This window comes from Sycon ciliatum, chromosome 2 (genome assembly GCF_964019385.1).
Source record: "Sycon ciliatum chromosome 2, ocSycCili1.1, whole genome shotgun sequence".
In the NCBI taxonomy this organism is placed as follows: domain Eukaryota; kingdom Metazoa; phylum Porifera; class Calcarea; order Leucosolenida; family Sycettidae; genus Sycon; species Sycon ciliatum.
The window spans coordinates 28,441,414-28,463,484 of record NC_088644.1 but is presented as its reverse complement, the minus strand read 5'-3'; the positions used below and the strand labels follow the sequence as shown (position 1 = coordinate 28,463,484).

At 49.9% G+C, this 22,071-nt stretch overlaps 2 protein-coding genes across 4 annotated transcripts in view; both read left to right on the top strand.

Moving 5' to 3' along the window:
• Positions 1–267: 267 nt before the first annotated feature.
• LOC135809547 (ADP-ribosylation factor-related protein 1-like) lies at positions 268–18,437 on the top strand. The gene is made up of 7 exons (XM_065322914.1): positions 268–711; positions 8,297–8,384; positions 8,693–8,775; positions 9,353–9,434; positions 11,823–11,893; positions 17,612–17,706; positions 18,032–18,437. The coding sequence occupies exons 1-7, from the start codon at positions 619–621 to the stop codon at positions 18,120–18,122; spliced, it is 603 nt and encodes a 200-aa protein (XP_065178986.1). The 5' UTR covers positions 268–618; the 3' UTR covers positions 18,123–18,437.
• Positions 18,438–21,469: 3,032 nt separating this feature from the next.
• LOC135809546 (uncharacterized abhydrolase domain-containing protein DDB_G0269086-like) overlaps positions 21,470–22,071 on the top strand; it is a 14,943-nt gene continuing 14,341 nt past the window's right edge. Inside the window, exons 1-2 of one of the 3 annotated variants that reach the window (XM_065322911.1) lie at positions 21,470–21,737; positions 21,891–22,071. The exon at positions 21,891–22,071 is cut by the window's right edge and continues 125 nt beyond it. In XM_065322911.1, coding sequence (XP_065178983.1) covers positions 21,949–22,071 — 123 coding nt within the window. In that variant the 5' untranslated portion in view covers positions 21,470–21,737; positions 21,891–21,948. Of the gene's footprint in view, positions 21,738–21,764 lie in introns of those variants that run through there. The other 2 variants (XM_065322913.1, XM_065322912.1) reach the window with 2 other exon arrangements.

Sequence of the window (22,071 nt, the reverse complement as noted above, 5' to 3'; positions counted from 1 at the left end):
ATCGCGATCGATCGTGAATCATCGTCACGTAACGTGAAAAACGTGTGAGACTCGCGCCCCGCCGCGCCGGGCGCGACAACGTCGAGAACTCCGACTCCGAGCTCAGCTCACATCATCGAGTCACATGTGCACATGTGCACACGTAGATCTACACTGCATGCAGTGACCCTGGTGACTCACATCTCCTGCATGCATGCTAGATGGCAAAAATCAGGGAGTCGTATATAATTATTGGTATTTTACGACTCCCTGGCAAAAATGCTATGCCTCCTAGATCCTGTCGTTTGAACTGCAAAAGTAAAAAGAAGTACCGCAGTAGATCTACGAACATTATTATTGTTTGTGTTGACTGTTGACGAGCTGTCTCGAAACTCAGTTACTGTTGTGTGTTGGTCGTAGTGCTGCAGTTTATAAGACTGAGTTCTCTGCTAAGGCGTGTTCCTTGTGCAGCGTTTTCACACGCAGGCCGATACTTATCCGCCCTTGTAAACAGAATGACAGACATCTTCGTAGCGTCAGGACTTTAGATATTATCTGGTTGCAATAGTGTGTCTGTGCTGTTGTAAAACTCCTGCACTGAGGACAGAACAATAATGACAGCAGTTTGGACAGTGTGAAATGTTCTCTCTTGTCTACGGACTCTGGAAATATTGGTTCCGGAAGGATGAGTACTACGTGATGATTCTAGGCCTGGACAATGCGGGCAAAACTGTAAGGGAAGACAGGCATTCACGAATTTAGCCCTGGCTTCATGTTTTATATCTGATTTGAGATGATAATAATTTATTTTCAAAGCAAAGTACATTGTACATGCGATATGCATGTACTACAGTCCATTCATAAAAAATACGGACTTCTAGCTTTTGGCCATAAATGGGTCAAAAAAATGGTTTTTTAAGAATTTTTCTGCAATCCCGTAGTGAATATCGTACTTTACCGGCTATTAGGGTGTGTTCTTAAATCCTCTTGGAAAAGTCGGAGACTCGGAAAAGTTCGAGAGCTGTTCTTAGATCCTCTCCGAATTTCAGGAGGCTCTCCCAAGCTCTCCAAGCTTCAGAGGTGGTTGAAACTTGGAGATTCCCGCGGTTTGGCATCTGCGCATGCGAACTACAGCTAAGCGCCATGTGTTGATCATGAGTGTACGCATTTCCCTTTCGCATACGCACAATACGTACTACATTCTTGGCACTGAAGATCGCGGCCCCGTTGGCGCTTCATATTGCTTCACATGTGCAAAATATCTCCGAAGTCTTCAAGATCCGTTCTTAAATTATACCGGTTTCTTCGACTTCTCTTTTCTTCGTCTCCGAGAAGCTCGAGAATATAAGAACGCGCCCTAAGTCAACCCCCGGATCCGGTGGTCATAATTCTGTTCTTAAAGTTTTCACCCAACAAAGCACTGCTAACCACTCACTGCTACTAACACATGAACAGATCACATAGACACTCCTCTTTGGAGGGTGAAACGTCCAGCTCCTTGAAAAAAAGGCAAATAAACTGGCAACAATGCGTACACATGGTGCATGCAGTGCAGGCCATTTTTGGAAGATACCGATAGTTCCCAGTTACAGACAGTGTATGTACGTGTGTCCGCACCTTAAAAGCCATGGCGGTATTTTTTTATTTTTTTTATTGAAAAACCACAAACCTTCAGACATGTATATTCGATTATAAAGCCAGTCTCAGTTATAAAGCCATGGGCTTCGTAAATGAAATGAGGTTTGAAGTACGTGTTGCAAAAATGAAGGAATAAGTACAAGGCCAGCAAAAATACAGCCCAGCAGGAAAGGTGAACAAGTGGATTTAGATTGAAATTTCTGTGTGGACTTTTACTTTTATGGCATGGCGTAGTGGGTGAGTCATTTTGCATCTAAAATATCTAGGAAAGCAGCGGTGTTTCGAATATAAGGGCATGGCGTTAAAGGCGCTGACATACGGTATGTCGAATCCCGGTTGTAAGTCGACCCCCACCTTTTCTCCTATATTTAGTCGTAACATGTCGACTTATATCTGGTAAAATACAGAACTCTTCCTATTCTGCTTCTGAAGTCTATTCCTCCAAAAAGCAAGTTTAGCAAATTTAGGTCTGCGCCTGCTAAGGGGGCGCGCGAATCAGGCCACTTCCTGGTCACAACGGACACTTCGACAGTTAGCGGCAATGATTACTTTACACGTTACAGTTAGAAAGATTCGGCAGACTACATATGAACAAGAAATAAGTACAGGGCAAGGAGCCATAAAAAGGTGCTTCGGCAAGGGCCAAGCAAGCAGAGAGAGATTGTCAGGAAGAGAAAGGCAAGCTGGCTGGCGGCAACCGTATACAAAAGTGAGGTTCGTGGCATACGGTACGCCAATATGCTAACGTACGCTAAAGCCAGTGCTTCCAAAAACATTGCGGAAAGTGCAGCGTGGGCAGCACAAAAGCCACGTGGGTGACTGTGAGAATTATGACGTAGCAAGTCGTAGCACGACATCACTCCCCCGCCAGTGGACTGACGAAGGATAGTGCACGAAATGTAGAAAACAGATTGAGTAAGGCTAAGTAAATGTACAAGATTAGTGTTGCTATGGCGGATGCGGTATAGCAAGCGGCAAGAAAACGAGAAATATATAAAGTGGACATGTACAAGAATATTTACAAGTCATTGCAAATGGATACAGGGTGTATGCACTGATGACGATCACACACAAGAAATTCAGTCATTCCAATGAATTCACTCATGCCAACGGACAATACGATGCTGAATTGATACTGACCCAGATGGGGTGGTCGCTGGCAGGATGGCCGAGACAGGTGGCGCACTCGTGGCAGTGTCGGGGAGATACGCAGGCTTGAGGCGGTCAACGGAGACACTATCCTCCTTGCCATTGAGCAGTATGGTGAAGTACTTGTTGTGTCGAGAGATAACCTTGAACGGGCCTTGATAGGGCGGCTGGAGGGGTTTACGCACAGCATCCGTGCGGACATACACATGCGTCGCTGTGGCTAGGTCGCCGGACACCCACACGGAACGGTTGCTGGATCTGGGAGTGGTGGGTCGTAATGCCTGCAGAGATGTGCGGAGGGCTTGGACATAGTGAGACGGGCTGGGTGAGGTTGAAAAGCTGGGCTCGTAGAATTCACCAGGAAGACGCAGTGTTGTGCCGTAGGTGAGCTCGGCTACACTGCAGTCTAAATCGGCTCTGTACGCTGCACGGATGCCGAGCATGACCAGGGGCAAATTGTGTGACCAGCTGCCGGATGCCTGTGCCATTAGAGAGGACTTCATGTGGCGGTGGAATCGCTCGACCAAGCCGTTACTCTGGGGGTGATACGCAGTGGTGCGTAGGCGGGAGGATCCGAGTAGCTTCAACAATGCAGCGAATAAGCTTGACTCGAATTGTCTGCCACGGTCGGTGGTGATCACTGATGGAGTGCCAAAACGGGACACCCATTGTAGCAGGCCGTGTGCGGTTGACTCGGCTGTACAGTCGCGTAGTGGTATTGCTTCGGGCCAACGGGTGAAACGATCCACACACGTTAGCAGATACGTGAAACCTTGGGATGGCTGCAGAGGTCCGACGAGGTCGATATGGATGTGATCGAACCGGGCGTCAGGCGGCATGAATTTCGACAGTGGTGCCGAGGTATGCCGGTGTACTTTGGACCGCTGACATTCATGGCAACAGCGAGTCCAAGCGCGCACATTCTTAGAAATGGCAGGCCAAACATACCGAGCTGTGATCAGACGCTGAGTTGCTTTGATGCCAGGGTGGCTGATGCTGTGGAGCGAATCGAAAACAGGTCTACGGAATGCTTCTGGGACATACGGCCGTGGTGTACCGGTGGATACATCGCACAAGAGCGGGACAGGAGAGAACGGCAGCGAGATAGACTTGAAATCGAGACTGGTGTCTGGACGAGTACGGAGTGCCTCGAGCTCTGGGCAGTTGGTCTGGGCAGCCGCAAACTTGGTGAAATCAATGGGTTGCTGGATGGCATTGACAGACGGTCGGGAGAGTGCATCCGCAACAACATTGTCCACGCCCTGGATGTGCTGCAGGTCGGTGGTGAACTCTGCCACATATGCAAGTTGACGCTGCTCACGCGGGGACAGGCGGTCGGACGCGGTGCGGAGAGCAAATGTCAGGGGCTTGTGGTCCGTATACACTGTAAACTCTCGACCCTCGAGATAGTGACGGAAATGGCGGATGGACAGGTAGATTGCCAGGAGTTCTCGGCTGAATGTGCTGTAGCGTGTTTCGGCCGGCTGTAACCGCTTCGAGAAGAATGCAATGGGCTGCCAAGTCGAATCGACCAGTTGGTTCAGGGCAGCACCAACAGCGAAATCGGACGCATCAACCATGAGGGCGATCGGAGCGTTAGGTTGGGGATGCGTGAGAAGCGTAGCAGTGCTGATGGCTCCCTTGACGGCAGTGAAGGCAGCTCGAGCTGTGTCACTGAGGACGATAGCTTTGTTCTTCGGCGTCTTGGGGCCAGCGAGAAGATCAGTGAGCGGTTGCACTATTTTCGCACACCTGGGGATGAACCGGCGATAAAAGTTCACTAGCCCCAGGAAACGACGGAGTGCACGGAGAGTTGCAGGCTCAGCATACTCAATGATAGCTTGCACCTTCTCGGGCAGGGTGTGGAGACCTGCAGCGTCGACTCGGTGGCCGAGGAAGTTGACGGCCGGTGCCAGGAACTCACACTTGTGCAGGCTGATGATGAGGCCATGGTCCTCGAGACGTTGAAACACAGTACGGATGTGCTCCAGGTGCTCTTCTCGAGAGGTGCTAGCGATTAGCAAGTCGTCCATATAGACGAAGCAGAAGGGGAGGCCCTGCAGTACTTGGTCTATGAACCTTTGGAACGTCTGGCCTGCATTGCGCAGGCCAAACGGCATGCGGACGAACTCGTAGAGGCCGAATGGCGTAACGACGGCTGTCTTCGGTATGTCGTCAGGGTGGACGGGAATCTGATGATATGCCCGCCGGAGGTCAACCTTGGAGAAAATTTTAGTGCCGTGGAGCGAACTAGCAAAATCCTGCAAGTGGGGGACAGGATACCGATCTGGGACCGTCTTGGCATTTAGCGCACGGTAATCACCGCAGGGACGCCAATCGCCGTCTGACTTAGGCACCATATGCAGGGGCGAAGACCACGGGCTGGAGGATGGCCGGATGATGCCTAGATCAGCCATGTGCTGAAACTCAGCCTTAGCGGCGGCCAGGCGATCGGGTGGCAGACGGCGTGCACAGGCATGGGCGGGTGCACCAACCGTTTCGATGAAGTGAACGGTGTCATGCTTGATTGTTTGGGGCTGAGCTGCAGAATTGGTCAGTCCAGGGAATTCCTGCAGGAGTAAATTCACCTCCGGTTGCTCGGTGAGCGGCGGTGCTAGAGACGAAGTATCCTGGCCGTGAGCTAGGACGGCATGCACGGAGAGATCGGTCACGGTGTCATGCAGGGCACGGTTGCGGATGTCTACAGTGAGACCGAACTTGTGGAGGAAATCGGCTCCGAGAATTGGACTAGAAACATCGGCGATCACAAAGAGCCATGGGAATGACCGACGAAGACCGAGGTCAACGGTGAGCGATCGACAGCCATATGTGGGAATGCTAGTTCCGTTGGCTGCACGCAACGTGTCAATGACGGCGGTCTGCTTGCCTTTACGGAACGTGGTTGGCAAGACACTGACGGCGGCGCCAGTGTCGACTAGGAGACGCAATCCCGTGACACGGTCTCGGACATAGAATAGGCGACATGTGGTCTGCAGGCCAGCGGTGCTGGTCGCCAACAGGGGCTGGCCAGCTAGTTTGACGACCGGGAACAGGGTGGTCGGCAGTTCTTAGCTTGGTCGCCAAACTTGCTATGAAAGAAACACAGGCCGGGCCGACCAGGCGAGTTGTTCCGTGAGCGCGGTGGACCAGATCCACGGCCAGGGCTGCGACCCCGGGATCCGTCCAACCGTTTATGCAGAGAGCTGACGGCCTCGGTCAGGGCAGCAATCTGTTGCTCCAGGGCGGACATCCGAGCGTCGTCCTGTGATGGGCGTTGGATGGCGGAGACTGAGGCCTGGGTTGTCTCCATAACCCGGTCAGCAATGGCAGCTAGTTCGGAAAGGCTTGTAGCCTTTTGGGTCGACGCAAGGACCAGCTGGGCATTGCTCGGAAGTCGCTGCAAAAACAGCTCCCGTAAAATCGACTCATCCAATTGGCTGGAGCCAATAAGCTGCTGCATGCGGCGCAACAGGTGGGATGGGGTGCGGTCTCCAAGCTCCTCTTCCGTGAGCAGACGCCGGAGTCGCTTCTGCTCAGACATCTGAGTGCGGGCGATGAGCTGGCTTTTCAGCGTCGTGTATGGCTCAGTCTGCGGGGGACTGATGAGCAGCTCTCGGACCTCCATGGAGAACTGCTCCGACAGTGCCGCAGCTACATAATCGAACTTGGTCCGCTGGGCAGTGATGCCACGATGACTGAAGAGACACTCAGCCCGGGCAAACCACAGAGCGGGATCCGAAGGGTAAAAATCGGGCAGCTTGATACTGACGGCTGCCACAGCAGGGGGCCGGTCCAACTCAAGGCTACTCCCAATAACACTACCACTGGTACTGGCTGTGGCCTGTGCCTTGTTGAGCTGGTCCAGCAGAGCCTGCTGCTGTTGCCTGAGCTCCATGAGTTCCTCCCTGGTAACTGAGGGTGCGTCCGGGAAAGGTTTTCCACGGCCCTTCCCGTTGCTGGCCGGCGTGGTCATGGTGAACAATGTAGCCTTGCCTACAGAAATATCGGGGTCACCAATTTAGCAAATTTAGGTCTGCGCCTGCTAAGGGGGCGCGCGAATCAGGCCACTTCCTGGTCACAATGGACACTTCGACAGTTAGCGGCAATGATTACTTTACACGTTACAGTTAGAAAGATTCGGCAGACTACATATGAACAAGAAATAAGTACAGGGCAAGGAGCCATAAAAAGGTGCTTCGGCAAGGGCCAAGCAAGCAGAGAGAGATTGTCAGGAAGAGAAAGGCAAGCTGGCTGGCGGCAACCGTATACAAAAGTGAGGTTCGTGGCATACGGTACGCCAATATGCTAACGTACGCTAAAGCCAGTGCTTCCAAAAACATTGCGGAAAGTGCAGCGTGGGCAGCACAAAAGCCACGTGGGTGACTGTGAGAATTATGACGTAGCAAGTCGTAGCACGACACAAGCCGTAACAAGAATTGGATTTTGGCCACGTTTTGCCCCGAAGCACTGGGTTGGGTAAAACCATGAAAATCCAGGCGTTTCACTCCACTTGCAACAGTACATTGAGCGGTTCGAACCCCAGTTGAGTTTTTTTTCTTAAATTCAACACATCATTTAATACACAGTGAGGAATCCGGGCCACAAAGCCTGCACAAGTACACATGAAGGAATAAAGTTCTAAAAGAAATACTTTTATAATATTTTCTGAATAATGCTCTAGACCTTCTTAGTTCTAAGGCACACTATACAGGGCCTTAGGAGGGCAAAGGAAATGCGGCACCTGACAAATGCCATGACATGTGCATACGGTTCATTACGCTTGTCAGCCAGCAGCGATGCACTTCTCTTGTACAGGCTGGTTGCCGAACACCCGAAACCACCCGACGCCGTCATAACTACCGGGGCGAACGACGGCGCTCGCTGCTGTCGTCCACGATCGTCCTGGAGAGATAGTCTGCTGTGACATCCTCCACGCCGGGGACATGCACGGCCAGCAGGTGTATCCTGCGGTCGGCTGCCCATTGCCAGATCTCGAGGGCCAGCTGGCACAACCGATACGAGTGGGTGCCGCCCTGGGGGTTGACGCACGCCACTGCTGTTGTATTGTCCATCTCCAGCCGGATCGTGCAGTAGTGTTCTACATTGAGGACCCGCGCCTCGTACTTCCTTTGTTTTTTCCTGTTCATGTCGGCGATAGACAGTGGCCAGTGGTGTAGTGCGGTTCGAGGCAGCATGAGGGTTAAACACCCGTACATCAAATGAGTGTGCGCTTAAACCGACTGCTCCACAATCTGCTGACACCGATATCAAGACGTGCCTGGTCCTCAGTGATTGCCGTGCGATAGCGAGGCCCTTCTCCAGTCAATGGTTGCAAACTTGGCTCAGTGGCCACGTTATGCTAACAAAAGGCGAGTTGGGAGATGGACTGTGCTTGCACCGTGGGGTGGTCGCTTAAACCAGGTTTTACTGTACTCGTCTGATGAGTATTTTTGAACACGAAACTCAGTCACGAGAAAGCTTTTGGTCTCTGTTGTTCTGCCTTGTGTAATGCTATTGTGTCTTTCTTCAGACCTACTTGGAGAAATGCAAACAGCTGATGGCCAGAGGTTACAGTGGCATATCTCTGGATAGGATATCACCTACGGTCGGTATGAATGGTACGTGTGCCATGCCCGTGACATTGCACACTACGGGTGATGCTGTCTCTCTCTCTCTCTCTCGCTCGCTCACTCTCTCACTCGCTCACTCTCTCTCTCTCTCTCTCACTCACTCGCTCTCTCTCACTCTCTCTGCATTCACCTCTGGTTTCAAACTATGTGTGCTCATGTCTCTGCTTACACAAACCCTTGTGGTATGGTGTTGACCTGGCACGGAGCGCAGTTGCAGCTCACCTGGTTTCATGGCCATGCACATTTTATCCTGGCTTCACCTTTTCATTTTGCATTCTTTGCATTCCCTCCCGTAGTTGGCCGTATTGATGTAAGCACGATCCGCCTGATCTTCTGGGATGTTGGCGGCCAACAAGACTTGCAGACACTCTGGGAGAAGGTAATTGTCTCTGTCTGTGAATGGCTGTGTGTGTGTGTGTGTGTGTGTGTGTGTGTGTGTGCGCACGTTTATGCATGTGTGTGTGTGTTTGTGTACGTGTACGTGCGTGCATCTGTGTGTGTTGTGCATATGCCATAGATGGCTCTGTACCTGGGTATTGACTATACTATTGACTGCTGTATTGTTGAGCAGTAACAGTTGCCTAGTGTATGTACAAAATGCACATGTGAAGATGTGTACCTGTGCATACTTGGACACGGCTTTATAGTTGTGTTTTGCAAGGGTGTACCATTGCTATTCTTTATCTATGAGATCAGTGGTATGGCTGCAAAGAAACCTGGACTTTCAAGAATAACTCCTCCTTTGCTATGGAGTCCTGTCCATGTATCCATATCTCTCTCTCTCTCTCTCTATCTATCTATCTATCTATCTCTATCTATCTCTATCTCTCACTTTCTCACTTTTGCCCTCGCTCACAGTGTGTGTGTATGTATGTGTGTGTCCCTGTCTGTCTGTCTGTCTTTCTCTCTCTCCACCTCCTTCTTTGTCAACTCTCTCTCCTTGTCAATGCGTGCAGTACTACACTGAATGTCATGCCATCATCTACGTTGTGGACTCATCGGACCAGGCTCGGATGGATGAATCGCTGCACATTCTTGGTGAGCACAGTCATGTGCAGTACTATACTGGTACAAGTACTCGTAGCCATTGTCTAAAGAGTCACACGTACATACTGCAACCGTTGCGCCATAGAATTCAGTTGAGATTAGCAATTCATGTACTTGAAGATGCATTGTGTTACAACATGTAATAGCGATGGTCCCTGGTTCGAGTCCTGGTGGTGACAGTCAATTTTTTTCTTCAGACTTTTCCGTTTGCATCTCTCCCTCAAACTAATGAGAATGTAATAGCATTGTAGTTTGTTTGTCTAATACCAGGGTTCTAGCCAGGTCAAAATGGTATAGGGGGGGGGGGGGGGGCTGGGAAACAGGTACCCTGTATCCCATTTTTCCAGTTTCCAATATTGTCTTGCCACGCTAAATGCAACGTATGGGGAGAATCCCCGACTTCGCCCCAGACAAATGTGCCTTTAGGAACCATCTAATAGTGACTTTCGACTGCATTTTCGTTGAATTGCATGAAAAACACGAAAATGGGTAGGGGGCGACACTTTTCACGGGGGGGGGGGGGGGGGCGAACAGAGAAGGGGGTGCTCCCCCCCCCCCCCCCTTTGGCTAGAACCCTGTAATACTATCTATACCTGAATTGGGTACACACCGGTCTTCTGTCACGAGTATTGTCACCTGGGACAAGGGACATTCATTGTGATCATTTCCTGGTGGCAAATTAGGACACACATGTACATGATTGATCCATTTGCATTATACATGATTGTACATGTATTGTGTTTGCACATGGCAGTGCCCTACTCTCATAAGGCCGTCATCACACTACGTTCTCCGACTCCCGTTTACGTCTACGTCTACGGTGAAAAACCCAAAAACGGGTGGTCGTGTCATCAGACAGGCACAGTTCTTGACGCGTACACGCAGTCACGTTTTTGAAGAAATTTGAACGCATGTACAACAATGTACATCGAAGTACAGGGTCGCTCGGAAAAAGGCTGGGGGAGATACGCACGTTCATTAGTGGTGAAACGAATATCAAAACCCAGTAGCCGAATATTCTTCGGCTTAACGAACGAATATTCTTTCGTTAACACGGATGACATCACATGCCCTCCTCTCAGCCATTTTATTGGATATTGTCACTATTATTAGGCATGCATGACGAACGAAGGCATATATTTCTCCATCATTTCTAGGTCATTTTTCATAAAAAATCCCCAGCTGAAGTGCCTTTCACAGGCTCACAAAACAGCTTGAGACGTGATTTTCGTTCGAGCGCCATACCTCCCCTCCAGGACCTCGGATTGCGTTCGGGTGGCTTCTAAACAACAGCTGAGAGTTTGCTAATGCCGATAGATCTTTCAATGAAGCGATTCGGTCAAGTATTCACGAAGTTACGAAAGTTTGAAGTCGCCCGGTTGATTCTGCATACCGGGTTTAACGAATATTCGCCATGAGCAATTTTCGTTCGAATGTGTCAAACCGAACGAATATTCGAACATTCGGTATATTCGTTTCACCACTAAGGCCACACCAAGTTATTTCTATGTTTCGCATCACCCGCTCGCATACCTTTTCGAATCCTTGACAAGAAAAAAAACCTAGACGAGCCAATCAATGGCTGTTCTGGCGAACATTCTCTAGCCAGTATGGCAGATCAGAGGTTATCAGCTTCTCGATAATCTTGCATTCCAGGCGATTTTACGTAGAAGGTGCGAGAGATGAAAGTTTCTATTTTTCCAAGCCGTGCGGTAGGCCTAGGGCCTGCTCACCAATTGAGCAGAGATTCCAGGTGTCAAGGACTTCGAGATTTTCCACGATTGTGATGGAGCGGGATCCCACTCGACTCATGTCAAAATGCAGGAGGAACCATCCATGAAATCTCTGTATCGCTCCAGCCCAGTCTGCCAGCTGTCCTGTGACGACTTGTTGTCGTTTTGGATAGAAGTGACAGTTTAGTAGTGGTATTCTGTGTGCAACATGGCTCAGTACACATAGAATGGAGTTTTTGTTTTTTCTTCTGTTTTTGTTTTTTTTTCGCCCGCCCGCATGCCTTTTCCAGAAAATATCCGACGCGAAACATAGAATTAACTTGGTGTGGCCTAACGTTCATACAAAAAGTCGTATCCCCCTCTCCATACCAAGTCTACGTCTCCCGTTTCCTCTGCTCCCGTTTTCACCCCGTATACGGATCATCATGACAACCGACCAAAACCTCCTTACGTGGACGTAGACGCAGCGCTTTGTACCATGGTGTGATGACAGCCTAAGTGTGACCATGCCCGCTACTAGTAATATTGTAGGAAGTGGTCACCTGATATTCCCTTTGCATGCACTTGGCATGTATACTCTGTGCCTGTGCGGTGTCTAATTTGATGCTTGCCTCTCTCTTCTGCTTTGCTCACCTGGTGTCCACAGAGCGTCTTCTCGGCAGTGATCATCTGACGGGAATTCCAGTCTTGGTCGTTGCCAACAAACGAGACAAAGAGGTATGTAACAAAGCAGTACATGTACTAGTATTTGTATTGACTATCTGTTACTATTGCCTATGTGCTCAATACTGTGCTCTAGACAATTTTCTGGCACGGTCATCTACTTTTTTCTTAAAAAAATTCATAAGATGCTTTAGTGCAAGGGCCAAGTTTGAGAAGCTGCATGGCCCCAAACCCCACTCCTCTAAGGCCAGGATTTTTTGATAATTTGATTTTATGCCAGGGCAGATACTGTGAGAATTACAAGAATTCCTCAGCGAACCCCACACACCCAATTTGCATTTTAGGTACTCCACCACTGCACGATCATCTCTGCATCTCTCATACTCCAACGAAACGGATGTCGAGAGGTCCTTGTCACTGATGTATATGGCATACTTCCGTATATCAGGTATATGGTGCAACTCCTGCACCCGTATGCACCCGCCTAGAGCTCCTGCTTCCATATGCGCTCGTACACACTTTCCTTGGTGTTCGTACACACTTCCCTTTTGTGTTCGCACACTGCTTGGAATGTTGTTCTTCGTTTGTTGTCCTCCTTGCTAGTTGTGAATAAACTCTATCTGACACCACATGGCGCAGTGAACATTTCGTCCTGTAGTTTCCATTCTGTCCACACCAACCTAGTTTGTAGTGTCTTACCTGGCCCAGTAGCAGTGTAGCACTCCGTTGGATTTGGATTAGATTACCCTGCAGTCAGTTTGTTAGTTCGTTTTAGATAGGAGTGTTGTTCAATTTATTTCGTAGGACGTAGTCGTGTGAGCTGTCACAACGTGCATTTGTGATCAGCATGGCGAGCAGCGATCCCGCAGCACCTTCTGGTAATGGAGTGCCTGACGTCGCCACGCTCCTGCAGCTCCTGACAACTCAGGCACAGGCGTCTGCACTGCGAGATCAACAGTTTCAGACCCTGATGGAAAGGATGTCCAACCAGACCAGTACTAGTTCTACAACCCCACCCGCACCCAAGTCTGTGTCCGCAGAACGACCAGTATTGTTATCTACTGCCACAATGGCAGAATTTACCGCTTGGGAGGAGGCCTGGCGTGACTATGCGCAATGCCAATGTCTCGCCAGCCACGACCGCCATACACGTATGTCAGCGTTCCGCCAGGCCCTAGATGAGGACCTGCGCCGTTTCATCCGAGAAGGCATTATCGCCTTCCCGGAAGACGCTGACATTGCTGATGCCATCCCGGTCCTCCAGCAGTACATCCGGCGGCAGAGGAACCCGCTGCTCGACCGAATCGAATTTTACAAGAGACGGCAGCAGCGTGGGGAATCATTTGACTCCTTTTATACGGCCCTCCGTGAACTGTTTCACGCGTGTGACTTTTCTGGGTGTTCAGTATGTCATAACTGCAACCAGGCGATGTGCAACCCCTGCAAGGCAGGCCTGTTGAAATTCAACAACGACATACTACGTGACCGCATTGTGACAGGTGTATTTGAGGACGACGTGCGTCACAAGCTGCTGGCCCTCCAGAACTTGGATCTGGAGGCAACCGTGAAGCTCTGCCGTGCTGAGGAAGCAGCCTGCCAAACTTCCTCTGGCATTCCCTCCAGTGGTCACGTGCACGCAGCTAAGAAATCATCTTATAAACAGCAGAAGGCGAGCCGGCCCGCACCCGTGAAGTCTACACCAGACAAGCCCGCAGGTGACAAGTGTCCCAGCTGTGGTCGCAGTCCCCACACCAAAGGCACATGTCCTGCGAAGTCACGCAAATGTAACGGATGTCAACGTGTCGGACATTTCCAGTCCATGTGCCCGCACAAAGGCAAACCAACAGCATCCGGCAAAGTCGGCCAACTTAAGTTGCAACGTGCCTCTGTTCGACATGGTCTAGAACTCAGTGTCCACACGCAGCTCAACACAGAACCGACCGCCGAAGCCATGACATGGATTCCAGACACCGGCAGTGATGTAGACGCCATTGGGCCAGCACATCTTTCCCAGCTAGGTGGCTTCCCTGAGAACCTTGCCGTCGATTCCGACACTGTTTCAGCAGCAAACGGCACCTCTCTGGTTAGCCTGGGAAAGATTTCTGCCACGCTCTCCATTGGCTCAGCCCAGCACACCACGGTACTTCATGTGTATGAAGACCTCGATGAGGCGTTGCTGTCATGCCAATCTCTCCGTGCTCTTGGCATTCTCCCTGAGTCCTGGCCGCGGATCTCCCGTGTGAAGTCCGAACCCAGTAGTGCAGACATTGCTGATGTTAAGGCTCAGCTGATGCAAGAGTTTGCTGATGTATTCGACGATTCCCAACTGAAGCCCATGGCTGGTCCTCCCATGGAGATAAAGCTTCAATCTGACGCCACACCAACTCGTGTTAATGGTGCCCGCGCAATCCCATTCGCATTCCGAGATCAGATAAAATCTCAACTGGACGACATGGTGATCAATGGAATTATTGAGCCAGTCACTGAACCGTCAGACTGGTGCCACCCGATCGTCATCGCAGATAAGAAGTCTTCTAACGAGAAGCGCCTCACCGTTGATTTGCGTAAACTCAACGACCAAGTCTGCCGACCAACACACCCAGCTCGTACTCCACGTGACGCCGTGACAGCTATTGGTAAAGCCCGTTTCTTCACCACACTCGACGCTCGTCATGGGTACTGGCAAATACCCCTGTCCGACGACTCGAAGCCGCTCACGACATTCATCACGCCCTGGGGTCGGTATCGCTATTGCCGCAACCCTCAAGGTCTGTCCTCAGCAGGTGACGAATTCAACTGCCGCACAGACGCAGCATTTGACCGCATCGCTAACTTCGTCAAAGTCGTTGATGACGGCCTAGTACATGACGTCGATTTTCAAGACCACGTCACCCACGTTCGTGACGTCCTTCACCGTGCCCGTGAGCATCACATTACGCTCAGCCCACACAAGTTTGTATTCGGCGCTAGTGAAGTACAGTTCTGCGGATTCGTCATCAATGCTGATGGTTATGCCGTTGATGGTAGCAAGACATCTGCCATTCGCCAGTTCGAAGTGCCCTGCAACCGCACTGACCTCCGCTCGTTCTTCGGTTTGGTCAACCAATGCAGCGACTTCACATCGCGCATTGCTGAACTAAGTGAGCCGCTTCGCCCACTCCTGAAAACCAGCAATGAGTTCGCCTGGGATCAGCAGCACACCATAGCATTCGAAGCCGTCAAAGCCATCCTGACTGAGTCACCAGTGTTAGCTTTCTTCCAACCTGGCAAGCCTCTCCGTCTCGAGACTGATGCATCTGTGAAGAATGGCCTTGGATTTGCCCTATGGCAACAGCATGATGACCAGCAATGGCACCTCATCCAGTGTGGAAGTCGTTTCTTATCTGACGCTGAAACAAGGTACGCTGTAATCGAGCTCGAGTGCCTCGCAGTCGTCTGGGCAGTGCACAAGTGCCGCTTGTATCTATCTGGTGCACAGTTCTCACTAATCACCGACCATCGTCCGCTTGTACCGATTATCAACAGCTACACCCTTGACCAGATTGAGAATTCTCGTCTACTCCGATTGATCATGAAACTTCGTCCGTATCAAGTGAAAGCATCGTGGCGTAAGGGTTCAGAGCACGTATTCGCAGACGCCCTCTCACGGCATCCTGTATCAATCCCGACTAGTGATGATGAACTTGGAGAAGATCCAGCACTGTCCTGCCGCAGTATCCGTATCTGTCTACTCCAAGATGGTCCCCAGAGTCTCCGGTTCGCTAAGCTCCGTGCCGCAGCAGCATCTGATCCTGACTACCAGATGCTACTCGGGTATATCCAGAACGGATTTCCCTCAGCACAAAAGCAGCTGCCCGAGCCTCTTCGTGCGTATTGGAACGTGCGTGAACATTTGTCCACCGACAATGGCATAGTCCTGAAAGGTCTACGCATAGTCGTCCCAGCCTCTCTGCGTGCGTCAACGCTGATCGACCTTCACGCAGCCCACCAAGGTCTGACCCGTACCAAACGACGTGCTCGTCAGACAGTGTATTGGCCCGGAATGAACAGTGAGTTAGACACGCTAGTCCGCAGCTGTGATGCATGCCGTGAATTTCAGCCGTCTCAGTCTGCCGAACCGCCCATTTCTGACCGCAAGCCCACTTTGCCATTCGAAAGTGTTAGTGCTGACCTTTTCAGTTGCCAAGGTTGCGAGTATTTGGTATTCGTCGACCGCTTAACCGGATGGCCATGCATAGCCAAGCTTGGTCACTCAGCCACGTCAGCTGACGTCATGCGTCATTTCCGCAGGTGGTTCCCAGATGTAGGCGTACCACAGGTCATTTCAACGGACGGCGGTCCTCAGTTTGCGTCTCACAGATTTGCTGAATTTTGCGAGCGCTGGGGAATCCGTCATATCAAGTCGTCCCCTCACTACCCACAGTCGAACGGACATGCGGAAGCAGCCGTGAAGGCAATGAAGTACCTGGTGGAAAAGACTACCAATGATGGTAATCTAGACACCGACGCCTTTCAGCGTGGCCTTCTCGAGTGGCGCAATACTCCTGGCACTTCGGGAAAGAGTCCTGCCCAGTTACTGTATGGTCGCCCACTCGTCTCCTTCGTTCTCGCCCAATGGAGCCAGTTCGACTCCCACTGGCAAGACACCGCATCTGACATGGATGATGTTGATCGCGTAGACCAGCCTCCCAGTCAGCCTCACCGAGAGCTTCCCCACTTGTCTATCGGGACGCACGTTGACATTCAGCACCCGAAGACAAAACGGTGGTCTTCCCGCGGCGTTGTCGTGGCTATCGGTGACCACCGCGACTACTACGTCAAGCTACCGAGTGGACGCGTATATTGGCGCAACCGTCGCTACCTCCGCCCGTACCGTCCTCCTACTCCAGCTTCAACAGCCATGCCTGCATCGTCTCCCGTACCCGACGCTGCACCACAAGCAGTCCCTGTGACTCAGTCGTCGCCACAGTCAACTGTTCAGGTACCACCTCGAACAAGCCAACGTCCCCGGCGACAGAATGTCCCCTTTAACATTATTTCAACGCGTGGACAATCGTACAATTAACACTCGCTCTGTTCAGTTGTTGATGTCCATTGTACCTATTCAATTGTCATTCCCATTGTTTCGCAGTTGAAAACCTTCATGTATATAATTTTTGCAATTATCCCTTTTACAAGTCTGTTGGAAGTTGCTGCTGCTCGGCGACATGTCATTTGCTACGCACATGCAATTTTCACATTATTTTTTGTTGATTAGATAAACACTTGTACGTTTTTATCTTAGGAGGGGCATGATGTATATGGCATACTTCCGTATATCAGGTATATGGTGCAACTCCTGCACCCGTATGCACCCGCCTAGAGCTCCTGCTTCCATATGCGCTCGTACACACTTTCCTTGGTGTTCGTACACACTTCCCTTTTGTGTTCGCACACTGCTTGGAATGTTGTTCTTCGTTTGTTGTCCTCCTTGCTAGTTGTGAATAAACTCTATCTGACACCACAGTCACACTCAGCAATCCACTTGTCACAAGTGTGTGTGTGTGTGTGTGTGCGTGCGCGTGTGTGTGCGCGTGTGTGTGCACGTGCGTGTGTGTGTGTGTGTGTGTCTCTCTCTCTCTCACACACACACATACACACACACACACACTCTCTCTCTCTCGCTCTCTCTCTCTCGCTCTCTCTCTCTCTCTCTCTCTCTCTCTCGCACACTGTCCATCTTTTCCTGATCGCTTTATTCCTTTCTTATCATTCTTGTATTGTGTTGTCCAGTCCTGCTTTCCATCGTCCGATTTGAAGGCACGGTTATCATTCCCATCCCTGAAGAATCGTGATTGCCTTGTCCTGGAAGCATCCGCTTACAAAGGGTAGGTTGCTTATGTCAGGTTCTGGCATCCAAAGGTGCCACTGTTTGTTTTCCGGTTCCAGCATTGTTTCCACATCGTGGATGTTTACCTCTCATCAGTTATTGCATACCTTTTGTGAAGTCGGTTCACAGGTGGAAATTATGGGGGGGGGGGGGGGGGTATCAACGATAATTTGAACACCTGATGTGAGTCTTTGCCTTCGGAGACCCCATAATTATAACACACTTGTAGCTTGTTTGGCACTTGCTGTTCGTGTGTTGACCTGTAGTGGCTGTGTAGCTGTGGCCTGTTGACTGTTTGTGTGAACTGTCTTTGCTATTCTCAGCTCTGGTATACAGGATGGTATAGAGTGGCTGGTGCAGTGCGTACAGCTCAACTCCTCTGCACGACCGCCGCATCTACGCGAGGTTAGCTAGCCACCTCCGCACGCGTCGCAGCTTCTCCGTGTGGGAGGGAGCTGGAGCTTGCAGTGTTGATCATTTGACGCTGCACTTGAACTTGAGCCGACCATGAGTTGTGCGTGCTACCCTGTACTTGTCCTATTCTCTGTATCATGTGATCCTTCTCATGGGGCTACCCTTTGTTAGGCCTAGCACTATTCAACATTCTCATAGGTCCATTCAATTTTATTTTTATTTCACTGGTCGGTGTACACTGCATTGACTACCGGTACGCGCGCGTGTACCACGTGGATGGCACATGCTTGATATTATGTTATCCTGAAAACTGCAGACTGCCTGCCGACTGTATTTGCCTGTCCGGATAAAGTCAGCGAAGCATGCCCCTTTCTTTAGCTTTCTTACTTTCAGATTTGCCGTACGTAGCCTGGGCTGCTTCTTTTAACCCTTTGTGGGTCTTACTCAATGTATGTGAGGGGTGGTCACGCAAACACGTGTACAAACAACCAGCCATAACTCAAGTTCTGTGAGTTGTAGGTATGGGTAAACTATATATTTTCAAAATCTGTATGCCTGGACGAGTGCAGAAAACACAAATATGACTATGTCCAGGCAAGAGTATGACCCGTGGTAGCCCTTCAAGTTGAGAGAAAATACAATTGCGAACAAAAAAACACGAAAATCACAGCACGAAGTGCATACCAAGTTCGTGATGGAGCTGAAGTCCTATGATAAGCAATCAGGTAAGCGCTGCGTCTTGGTGAAGAATATATGCGCCTAATTCCGTCCTTGAACTCCAACACGTCGCCATCGGCGAGGCACCAGCAGCAACAGTTCCACAATATCACAATTTTGGTTCGTTCACCTCAGCGCCGCTCGCGTCAGATTCGCTCTCGCTCAGATGAGTACGAGACTCGTACTCAGGTGCGATGTCACGCATGCCGTGATTCTCACGGCCAGGCGAATCAGCTGATCGCACCTGACAAGTCCCTGTAAGAGTTGCTGTTGCTGTGCTTCCTCGCTGGTTGGTAAATTTGATTTCTTCATTCGGGGACGATTTATTTGAGCTTGGAGGACTCAACGGAGCTCTCTTTCCCACCACATTACACTGGAAATCCTCTAGGGACATCCAGCCTAGACTAGTGCCGTCAGTGTCCTCAGAAAGCTTTTCTGACACGGCCTCAAGAGATGCACTCCCATTCTCGAAATGCGCGCATGGCGGATGTTCGTCTTTTCCAATTTCACCCGACTTCAGTGAATCGATACTGCAAAAAATTGTATGGTAAGTATGGTTGTTTTTTACACCGTTGGAAAGCCTTGGACCTCAGCTACGCGTGGAGCACCATTTTAGTTGTCTCCTAGCAACAAAACTCACCGAAAATACGATTTTACTGTAAGGGTCACATACGACCCTTACGCTTATGTGAGACCCATAAAGGGTTAACCTGAACATTTTAGGAGCCCATCTGGCGTATTCTTAATTAAGACTTTGCCACTCTGTCGAGCTATCACTGAGCTCTTGATTAACCCGTGCATTCAGACCACTGTCTCAATCTTGCAATGTGCTGCGAATAGAGGTTATGCGATTGTATCATCAGCTGAGATGCGTTGGAAGTCGCGGACTCGCGGTACACAACAATGTACTGGGTAAAGCGAAACCTCCGACTCCCGCTGTATACATGAAGTACTTAGTTCCCATAAGCGATTCCGCTGTCTCACCCTGTATGCTTAGTGCCAATAAGCGGTTCAGCAAGTTCACCGCCATGACATAATTGCATAGCCCCACCATGAATGCACAAAGTTGCGACCAAAGACTGGCTACAATTTGTAGTGTAATACCAAGAGTACATAACCCCGGGGTTATGTACTCTTGGTACTACCTTTATAAAATCTACTGAGCTGCTCAATGAAATCCAGTCGCGTCGCTGATATGTCTATGAAGTTTGCGCCTTGCACCATTTCGCAGCCCGGTGTTCGCAGGTCTAGGGCTGCGCCATGCCCGGCGCATACTTGAGGGTTGCGACTGGATTTCATTGAGCAGCACTGTAGTATAGCCAGGTCCTGACCAACACGGCAATAGGTACAGTAACCACCATGATAACATGGCTCATGCACTTGAAGTGTGTGACTTCGACGATGTTTGCAATCTGTCCCGGCCCCCACGACAGAACAGGACAACACGATTCCAAAGTACATGTACAAGATACGGAAAATGTAGAATTTTGAAATTGCCCTGTGATGAAATTATTAATTTTTTTTATTATAAAACAGGAAAGCAAAGTACTACATGCAAGTTTTCATGAAAGGCGAAGACCAGAGAAACGTATTTTCTATGGGTATATTCAGGGAGTCGTCAAATACCAGTATTTGACGACTCCCTGGGTATTTTCATAGTATGTACGACAAAGTTGTGCGAGTACGTGCATGAGAATGTACACTAAAGTTGTACAATACTAAATGAATTGATACAATCGTCATTATGTGGCTGCTTCCACTGTGTTCCAGATGGCCACATGCTGATCATAACCTGTCTTCTGCCAAGTAAAAGTTCTGGCCTTTGCCCATTTTTGTCCATGTTAGTTCTGCGTAGAGATATCTCCAGTACAGGTGAAAGATATCGCTACCGAGGTGCGAAAAATAGCCATACATATCCCACAGCTACTTGTAAGACGAGTATTTTAATTTTTATCCGTGTCACTGTCATACATCATGTGCTTCGCATGATCCGAACGACTTCACGCGGTCGAGTTCACCTGAACCAGAAAGAGGCCGTTTGGCTGTACATGTACTACTGTGGCAGCAGACATGGAATTGTCGATATTTCTTCCTTGTTTGGCCGCATGCAGTGTAGCATGGTGTACTTCAGAAGTTCAGTACTACCAATAGTACCATTGCGGCTTTCGCCATAGCCATGATGATCTGACAGAATATCATTGGCATTGCGGCTTTTGCCATTCTAATAGCCGTGATGATCTGACAGATATACAAACGGTCATGTAGCTGGCTTGACATCGTGATGTACTTACAAGTAACATAAATTCTTTTGTACATTTCAATCAGTACACGTACACGTACAGGTACGTGATTTCATCCACATTTGGGCCAGTGCAGTGTGAGTCTTCGGCCTCTCGATCCCCCGGGAGCGGGGTTATTCTGGGGAAGGAACCAGGACGTCGGACAGGGCCAGGGCGAAGCCAAACAAAACAAAACAAAACTAGTTACTACACCAGTTGCGATCATTACTTACTTCGGGCGGAAAGATAATAATATTCCCAGTATTGCAGTAACTAGTAAGCCATGAACCGTGAGACCTCGACTTAGCCTTAGGGCTAAGTTAGGCCTCGGCCTTTGGGGAATCCATAAATAAATAAAGGCAACGTTGCAACGCGAAACGTTGGGCATCTTGGCTGTTCAGTGTTGTGTTGGAAGACCACAGCAACGTGTGCATCAAGGCTGCAGAAGCCACTAGTGTCGTGCTTTCTTCCCCACAACTACAAGATGCGAGAAGAAGCGTCGTTCAAGCAAGTTTCTCCGAACGTCGTATGGTACGCTTGTTTTCGTACGAGGGAGTACAGTCTGATGGTTGTGTCTACAGCCAGCCACAGGCAGCAGCTGGCTGTGCCGGTGAGCCAGGTGAGTGATCTTGCTGTTGGTTTGCTAGTTGTCTGTTACTTTTCTATACTAGTCTTTTTGAGTTCTGCTGACTTTTCTGAGAAGACCTGAGCTGAGAGCCAGCATCCAACCCTCTCTCTCTGTGCTTGCGTGTCGACTGTGTGAAACTCAAAGTTGGTTCGCACTCCTGCCCAAATCGGAAATGACGATTCTATGACAATCAGTTTAGAGGATGCCGAGGATATCAGGCTGTGGAACATTGGTGGCGTGCGCGTTTCTCCTGCTTCTGTTGGCCTCTCACACGGAGTGTGATGTGTTCATCGAACCCAAAGCATGCATCTTGCCTGAAAATGTA